Here is a 9,798-nt window from a genome sequence, read left to right as displayed (position 1 = left end):
CCAATTTCCGTTGAATTCCGTCAATTGGTTACATACTACCAATACCAACTCCTTCGCAGTGATCTCCCCCACCACAAACATGAAATTTCTTTGATATATCGTCTTATGTTTGTTTGCAAGTTCATTTAAATAAGATTTTATTTTAATATACATTTTTATTTCATGCTTTACAATGGGGCTTCGATGGACTCGGTTTAAAACAGTGAGGTAATCGAAATATAATTTCACTGTGTCTCTGTAACTGTCATCCTGTTTTACTGTTAAAAAACGAAAGGTTAACTCACACAATGATGGGAAGATGAAGAGAAATAATATGGTCACTTCCGGTGGTACGTCATTTGGCTTAATTTTGGCGCAATTTCCATTAAAATTAATCAAATATTATTACTATTTTGATGGATTATCAGTTAGTTCAAGATTGTAATTATATATCTTATGTTACGCCGAAACAATCAATTCTTTATATGATCAATTATGGTGATAGAAAATGAAGGTGAAATTGAATTGTAAGTATTCATTATACTCTTCATCGTTGGCCAAAGGTTGTTTTTTTTTCAAGTCAAGGTCATAGGTCAATTATAATAATTTTAGCTGAACCATTCCGTGTAAGTTATGTAATTCAAAGCACGTCACTTTTTCGGTTCTCATTTATTTAACAGACCATTTACAATGCTTAACTATGTCAAATGCGTTTGTAGACCAAGCATTACTATGCAAGTATATAATTGTCGAAAATATATTGATACAGTCATATAATTTATAGGACAAGTATCTATGGAGTATGCACTTTTCAAACAAGACTTATAATAAATTAGTGTGTGTGTGTTTTATTGCTTAAAGGGGACTTAAAACATTCCAATTAAGTATATAACGATCTTAATAACATACATTTTGGAGATGATACTTTGAATTCTGACAGGACGATAACTGTCTGCTTCCAACCTAATGCTGTTTTTTTTACAACAAACACTGAAAAACAATGGTTTGGCCCGCGCATATTTCAATTTATCAGAGATCAGTGTGTTCTGATATGTGCATGCTTTAACAGGAACTTAAAAAAAACTCTGTTTTGTCTTTAACAAAATATTGCATGTGTATCATATCCAGTATTACGTTTGATGAGTTCTTTGACAAACTCTCCAGTCACATGCCTCAAGTGAAAGCCGGCATTGTTGTTATTTTTGGCAGATTTTATATTCTTGTTTCACCAATTCTGCTTTCTGTCTATCTGGTCAAAAAAAAAAATAATAAACAGCAAAGATTGTAAGTAGCATTATGTACATGTGGTATACAAAATGGTATAGTTGTGTACTTTGGTAAAAAAAGTAATAAATTGCATTTTTTCACTTTAGTTTGCTATAAAAAAAAACTTTGAAAACATATTATTTACACATTGAGAATTCACTAGAGGGACCTGTCCAGGCGCGAATCAGCCCTCCAAATTCTTAAATCCTTAGGGAGGCTATTCCCATGTACATAAATTTTGTTACAATATTCGCTATTTAAAATGTATACATAATAATCCTTGCTTTATACTCATGAAAGAACTAACCATTTTACAGTGGTTTGTTAACTAGTGTAACCGTGTGCGCAGGAACTGGCCGTACAGGCGGGAAAACTTCAATGTAGTTGATGTTATCATGGTATACAGTGCTCTAACCCATCTTACTTTTTTTGTTATTGTTTGCATGAATATAATAAGAAACGGCCTTTGTAAAAAAACTTTGTCAATGAATGCGTTACCTATTTCAAACTATATGTGTTTATTTCTAGGTCACCAGTGTTTTGTTAGGTTTTGTTATGTAATGAATGTTTTTTTTGTTGTTTTTTTCATGTAGGAAAATAGCTCATTGAGCTAGTGTTTCTTGTTATCAAATACTCGACAAAAATGCTTGTATCAGTACAGTCCCCACGTTTACTTAATATGGACCGATACTGCGTTCGGTTTGTTTAACATTCTTTTAATATGTGTAGTGTTTTCCGCTTCTTTTTATAGTTACGTAATGCAATTATTATAAAATTTGAGATCTTACAAGCGATGGAGCTGTCGATATTGTAACAGTATATATTTAATTAGTACAATGTAACCTGTCCGGTGTCTCCCAGTGTTGGGAAATCCCTGTCACGTGCAGCCACGTTGTGAAATGACGTCAGTGAATTAAATTTAGCAAGACACCTAGCGGATCTAACAACGGAAGAAGAAGCCATCTTGGAAAATAGGAGGGCCGATACTCTCGTACTGCATTGTTTTCTGAAGATTTTCTCACTCCATAGTGTTCTAATTTTAAAATTTCGACATCAAGTGGACAAAAGACACGAATTATAATGAATCCGGAGTAGTAAGTAGTTTCCAGTCAGATATATCATTGCCAAAACGCCTCTAGAACACGTCATCAACAGAGTCGCAAAACATGTCAGATCTGTCACACGACAGTCGACGTACAGTGTCAGTGTGTTATCGGTTTTGTTTGTAACATCATGAGTGATTCTTCATCCGTCTGTGTACGTGTTTCGATGGTGTCGTGGCAGAATGATTCTTTTTTCTGTCTATTATTAAAAATGTATCAAAACACTTCCTGAAAATTCGCAACTTGTGTGCGATTTATCACTATCTACCCCACCCACTCACCTGTTACAGATGTTGCCAATGTTTACTTTATATAAGTTTTAGTGTTGTTCCAAAATGACTTTTCCCTAAAGTCTATTTTTTATTTTGAGGGTATTTCGATTTCTATGGTAGTGTTCATAAAAATGAGTCAGTAGTCTGTTTAGCTATTGGATGTGACCTTATTGGTCCCTATATGTTTCTATATGTCGAAACCCGACTTTATAATTAAATGTAACTTGCCTTGACTTGAAATTATATTTGAAGCTATTCAAATTTTAATGTACATGGTATTTCAGACTCTCGTTTAATGGACATGGTAATTAAAAAAATCAAATCTGATTTGGCAATTTCGTTGTTTAAAAGACTCAAAGATATAGAAGTTGTTTAAAAGAGAAACGTAATGTCGTAAGTGGGAAAAATTAGTTTCTTAGTCATTTAAATTTGATTCTTAAGTATTTTAATGAAAGAAAAAAAACGCTATTTTACCTCTATGCCACCTTCGAATTACATATGTTTATGTGGATTTAAAAATCATTCATTTATTATAAGAGAATATGAAAAAATATGGTATCGATAAGTTGACACAGTCAAATTTAATATTTTTAATTCATTTTGATTTCTGATTATGTTTTCTGTCATAATCATTTGTAGTGTCATCTGAAAAAAGCACTATCAGCAGCAATTTTGTTGCTGTGTGGTTTTGGTATTGGTTTCGTGAATCAATATTTTACCCTAGGGGAACTGTTGTCACAATTCTGTTGTGAAATGTCATCAATCTCTAGAATGGGGTTGTGGCGGTTCGTTCTAAAAGCACAGATGATAATTGACGCTATAACCTTGCAAGCAAGTAATAAGATTTTTTTTTTAAATGTGATGGTAGAATGTAATTTTAATTTAGGAGGCAAAAAACTAAAAATAGACTAGGTCATGGAACAAAGAGTAATGTTATACATACTAACCAATGAAGGGCAATGCTTTATGTAAGGTTTAAATATAAGCCAATGATGTTAATGTATTAACATTGTATTTCTTTATTTGCAGTGATTATTTGTTCAAGTTGTTACTGATTGGTGACTCTGGTGTAGGCAAATCCTGCTTGCTGCTGAGGTTTGCTGTGAGTTTTTACGTATTTACATCTTTAACCATATATTTAACACCAGTCAATTTACAAATACAATGGAATTTACTCTGTTGAGGAATTAAAAGGTTCTGTTTCTATCATATTATATCATTCAGGTTTTCTGTAATTATGCCCCCACAAAGTGGCGGCATATAGGGTTGCCCTTGTCCGTACGTACGTCTGTCTGTACGTACGTACGTCCCGAAGATTATTTCCGATCTAATTCTTGAAAACTGTTTGTCCAATCCTCACCAAACTTTAAACACATGTTTGTGACCATAATATCTTGATCAAGTTCGATAGTCATGGAAATCGCTGTAGTCATTTAGGAGTTACGGCCCTTTTTTGCCAAAAATACTTCAAAAATATATGTTTCCAATCTAATTCTTGAAAAGTATGTGTCCAATCCTCACCAAACTTTACATACATGATTGTGACCATAATATCTTGATCAAGTTCGATAGCCATGGAAATCGCTTTTGTCATTTAGGAGTTACGGCCCTTTATTTGCAAAAAAAGACTTGAAAAATACCTCCCGAAGATTGTTTCCGATCTTATTTGTTAAAAACTGTTTGTCCAATCCTCACCAAACTTTTATCACATGTTTGTGACCATAATACCTTGATCAAGTTCGATAGCCATGGAAATCGCTTTAATCATTTAGGAGTTAGGGCCCTTTATTTCCCAACAATACTTAAAAAATATCTTCTCCGATCTAATTTTTGAAAAGGATTTGCCCTTGTCCTTACGTACGTACCAAACTTTCCTGTCTGAATGGCGCCATATAACCTATACAGTCTTGCGATGCCGTAAAACCCAACTCAACTCAACTTATCCTATATGTGCAGATTATCCTGAATAATCATTATGGCTTATTTTCTGTGACAAAAAATCGAAGTGGGGGCATCCGTGTCCTATGGACACATTTCTAGTTCATTTAAAGGTTTGGTCATGAAAGGTTGCCATGGTGAGGATCATCAAAGCAACATCAGAAGATTAAGTTGCAACCAGTCTCTACTCAGATTTTTTTCACATTTTGGATTTGATGTACAAGAGTTTACAGTAATTGAAGATTAAACATAACCATTTCAAAACCAATCTATTATAAGCTTTTCTATTTGCAGGATGACACATACACAGAGAGTTATATCAGCACTATAGGTGTTGACTTTGTAAGTAACTTTTATCCATCATCTTTTAATTTTTGTAATGTATATATACGAAGAATCCCTGTTGCATGCAAAAGAAGGTTGTAAAAATATTGATAATTAAATATTGAGAATAAAATATTAGTTATGGTTTATAATGATAGCGTTTTGATCAGTTTGTGTTAATGTTTTTTTGTTTGTTTTTTCTTTCCAGAAAATTAGAACCATTGAGCTAGATGGGAAAACAATCAAGTTACAAATAGTAAGTAAAATGTTAAATGTTTGACTGACTTAATTAAATGTTTGACAGACTTAATTAGTCATTATGAAAAGCTATCTGAGGTGATGACTAATTAGATGGCTTTTAAATCTGAGTCTTAAGCAAACATTTAACTGAGAGTCTGATGCATGAATTTGTGCACAGGTATGTTAGGTTGCTTGAAATACATGCTTTTGTTGATGCACATGTTTTAAAAAAAGGGGTCCTCAAGAAAATCAATTAATTGGGGTGTGCAGCAAAATTAACCTCTGTACCTGTTATTGTTATGGGCAGGATTGTAAGTGTCAGATGGCTGCAATTGTTATGGCCAGAATTGTAATTGAAGCTTGCAATTGCAGTGGGATACGGCAGGACAGGAACGTTTCCGTACAATTACATCCAGCTACTACAGAGGTGCTCATGGTATCATTGTTGTCTATGATGTCACAGACCAGGTAAGAAAGATTGTAACTTGTGGAATATTTACAATAAAATGTTTGAAGCATGTATGTTATGGTGGGGTAGCCTTCTTGTATAATGGATTGTTCTTGAAAGATATTTTAGCATGATATTTGTATTGAACTGTCCTTGCAATTTATGGAAATCAAACTAGAATACCCTGAAAATTAAACAGTAATGTATATACATTAAAGTGATTATGCAGATCCAAGCTTTGACAATGCTAAGGCAGTACTTAACTGAGTACTGAATTAAGTTCTCTCCTTTACAAGACTGTTGTAATCTTGGCTGCCAGAATGCTCCTCATGTGTTTCTATATTCTTACAGGAATCATTTAACAATGTAAAACAGTGGTTACACGAAATTGAACGGTATGCCAGTGAAAATGTCAACAAATTGTTAGTTGGAAACAAATGTGATTTGACCACGAAGAAAGTGGTGGACTACACAACTGCAAAGGTAAAACTTGTTTTTATTTTAAACTAGAGGAAACTGAGATACAATCTGTTTTATTAAGTAAGGAATAGTTCAAATGATTATTAATTGAATTGTTAGATAGCATGCGTTGAAACACGAAGTGCGGTAAGGTTTTATGAGATGCACAAGTTTTTATAAGTTAAAGAGTCAATGTATTTAAAAAAGAAAGGTGTCAGTCATCAAAATTAGACTTTCAGATGAAGAAACCCGAATTCTCATACTATTGCTTGGCATCAAAGCCCTGCTATATAAAATTCAGACTTAGCAAGCTCGGAAGATATTTTACCAGTGCAGGGCTTGCAGGCTTGTGCTAATTTCGACCACTGAGGTGTATGTACATATAGTGACATACACAAATAGCTTGACTGTTGTCATCGTTTTTGCTAACAACACTTAAAGTGGGGTTTTAGCCAGTTTTTGAAAAAGGCCTCATAAAGGAAACAGGGTGCTAAGGGTGTAAAGGGCACATTGTACAGGGCTGTGAAGACCTTAGATATCACAAATTTTACCAATGTTTAAAACATGTTTAATTTAATTAGGTTTTGGTTTCAACTGCCAGATATATTATGTATTTATAATCTGTTGTCTCAAAAAGCGTTATAAGCTTGTAAATAAGTTAGAAATTACTTAAACCTTTGCTGTGAGTAGCAATAGCCATAACTCGAGTTCAATTGTTTGACGAGTTAGTGCCCCTTGGTCAACTAAGACAGTGGACAATGTCACTGTCGGCTCAAAAAAGCTCTCTATATATATTATTATCTTGTATGTTAGTCTGAAATCACTCATCTTTGCTGTGAGTGGCAAAAGCAACAGTCTAGTTCAACTGTTTTTATGAGTGAGGGGCCCTTGGTCAACAGTGAAAAATGTTACTGTTGGCTCGAAAAGCTCTATTTATTGTTATTTAGTCTGAAATTACGTAAATTATCTGCAAGTATACAATTCCTTGGTTTCAGGAGTTTGCAGATTCCATAGGGATTCCATTCTTAGAAACCAGTGCAAAGAATGCAACCAACGTCGAGCAGGCATTCATGACAATGGCTGCCGAGATTAAGAACAGAATGGGTCCAGCCACTGCCGCGTCGGATAACAAACCAAACGTGAAAATAAACGCTAGTACACCAGTGAAACAGAGCGGGGGCGGGTGTTGTTAAGGATAGCTTCTCTAGACGTTAAAGGGAATGTGTAATTTATCATGTCACGGTGGAGAGGATACAATAACTTGTACATGTAATATGTGCCCTCCCGTTTAATACATTGTGGGCATGTCTTACTACATTCGGAGGTTCAGGATAGAATTCACTTAATGTAACATTTATTAAAGAGAAAAAGCAGTTGAAAGATATTTGTTTAATCGCCAAATGATAGATACATATGTACGGGCAATTTTTTGTTAACTAACAAGTCCAAGTAAAGTGTTCATTGTAATGAAAACTGTTATTCTTATTTATGCTTCAAGGATTTAAGTTATTTTTTTAATTTCATTTTTGCATTATTGCGTGAAAAAATGAAAATTCTAGAAAAGTCTTCTGTTTCCTGAATATGAATGGTAAAAGTATGCTATGATTAATAGTATAAATGATCACGTTATAGGCTTAATAGCTATATTTTCTTGACGTTCTAACATATAGCAGTGTATCGCTCTTTGATATAAAATCTTAAATTATAAAGTGTAATTCCTTTGAGTCAGTGGAAGACTATGTATTTCTGTATGATTATAATATGACTAAGTGTACATGCTTATTTAAAATGTGATATTGTATTTGGTATGATGATGAATGAGTGACATTCCTGTACTCAAGTATATCTGCAGTGCAGTCTGATTTTGTTATTCTTAGGCCTTGCTCAAGTATTAAACTTGAAATGTTTTTTCGAACATGAAAATTTACAGTGTAGTTTATTAAGCAATTTAAGATGTCAGCGCTGCACTCCATGTGAAAACATAGGACATGTAGGTCTTTCACTGAGCCATCAAATTCAGAACGCTTTGAAAGCTACAAAGCATGGGGTGGTATTCACAAACGTCTTTATTTGAGTTTGAAACCATGAATTTTTAAATGTGATAAAAAGTCAATAATGGTACAAAAGGAGAATATAAAAAAGTTGAAATAGTCATACCTTACTTAAACATCAGTTTTTAATATAATGCTTTTCTTCTCATTTTTTAACTTGAAAATCACGATGTTAAGTTTTGAGTCTAGAATCTAAAACTCTGATTTAATGCGTTAGTGAAAACGGTCCCAGATTGTACACGATCGAAGAATTGGTTAATACTCCTGGGCACAAAGCGAGGGGTGAAATCTAGAAGGTTCTATCTGCTGTTATATTTAATGTCACTTAAGAACCTTTTTTATCACCACCACAAATGGAGTACTGAATGTATAAATATATACCTGTCAAATAATGATTTTCTGTAAGGTGCACTTATTTTCACTGAGGTGTAGTTTCATTATTTATGATTTCTGATTTTCATATTTCTTGCTGATGAGGTTTATATGTTGTTTTAATGTTAATGAATGAGTGTTGTTTATTTTACTAAGATTTATTGCCATTCTTCACATGTTATCCATATTACAAATTGTACCATCATAATTATTCTGTTAAAATACCACACTGTAAATACTGACATTTGTGTATAATTGTTTCGCATGTTGTGGACGTTCAGACAAACAGACACTGCATTACTGCTTAGAGTTGGTGTAGTTTTGTAATGATTTAACTGTTAATAATGGTACGCATGTGACATATCCATAAATAAAGCTAAACAGTACAGTTAGCAGTTTGAAGATATATTTTATATCCTGAGTTACATTGTATGAATTCAGTGAACACAACACAGTTTTCAATTATTAGGGTATTAATGAACGGAAAAATCACATCTGTGATAATAAATCTTTTATAAACAAATGACCTACAAATCGACATATCCTGCTCTTCACAATGTTCTTTAACTAAAACTTTACTGCACACTTAATTTCCACATCAGGATGTTCAGAAGTATTGGTGTAATTATTTTTTGACTACTGTTGGACTTCCTTGTTGTTAGTAAGATCTCTTGTCATAAAACTATTTTTCTGAAGTAACCCTATCAGTAGTAGGGTTCCAGTCATGTACATTTAGTAAATATGGCATTCCATCAAGCATTTAAGCTTCACTCTGGGCAAGTTTTACCATAAAATATTAATATTGATTCAAGAACTGGACTGACTGGTACAGTTGTTGAAGTTGTATGATAAACCACATTGGCTAAAGCACTCGACTGACTGGTACACATGTTCAATTCAAACCATTAATCAAATTGGTTAAAGCACTCAACTGACTGGTACTTATGTGCAAGTTCTACAATGAATAACATAGGTTAAAACTTAAAACACTCGACTGACTGGTACACGTGTTCAAACTGTACCATAGATAACATCTGTTAAAGCACTCGACAGACTGTAACACATTTTTACTTGTACAATAAATACCTTGGAAAAAACATGTGAATTATTATATAGTGGGGGTACAACATAAATTATATTAATTTTCTTTCTTACTTTGCTCATTCAAATGATCGTTTACTAGAAGATAATATTTTGTGTTTGGGAACAAATTTCATTGGCTTTTGTAATTTTGTCACAGTGGTATTTGGTGTTATTGGTAATGAAACAGTGCTTTGTAAGACTTATTTGAGAATTTTTATGAAATTATACTTCAGATTATCATTAAAATGTGCATAACAAGCCAA

The 9,798-nt window shown here is 33.3% G+C and overlaps 1 protein-coding gene across 1 annotated transcript; it reads left to right on the top strand.

Moving 5' to 3' along the window:
• Positions 1–2,171: 2,171 nt before the first annotated feature.
• On the top strand, positions 2,172–9,798 carry LOC128207630 (ras-related protein Rab-1A). The gene is made up of 7 exons (XM_052910667.1): positions 2,172–2,339; positions 3,650–3,722; positions 4,853–4,900; positions 5,091–5,138; positions 5,495–5,590; positions 5,922–6,053; positions 7,025–9,798. The coding sequence occupies exons 1-7, from the start codon at positions 2,326–2,328 to the stop codon at positions 7,220–7,222; spliced, it is 609 nt and encodes a 202-aa protein (XP_052766627.1). The 5' UTR covers positions 2,172–2,325; the 3' UTR covers positions 7,223–9,798.

Source organism: Mya arenaria, chromosome 11 (genome assembly GCF_026914265.1).
Source record: "Mya arenaria isolate MELC-2E11 chromosome 11, ASM2691426v1".
Lineage (NCBI taxonomy): Eukaryota > Metazoa > Mollusca > Bivalvia > Myida > Myidae > Mya > Mya arenaria.
The sequence above is the reverse complement of the archived record's forward strand: the minus strand, read 5'-3'. Positions and strand labels throughout refer to the sequence as shown.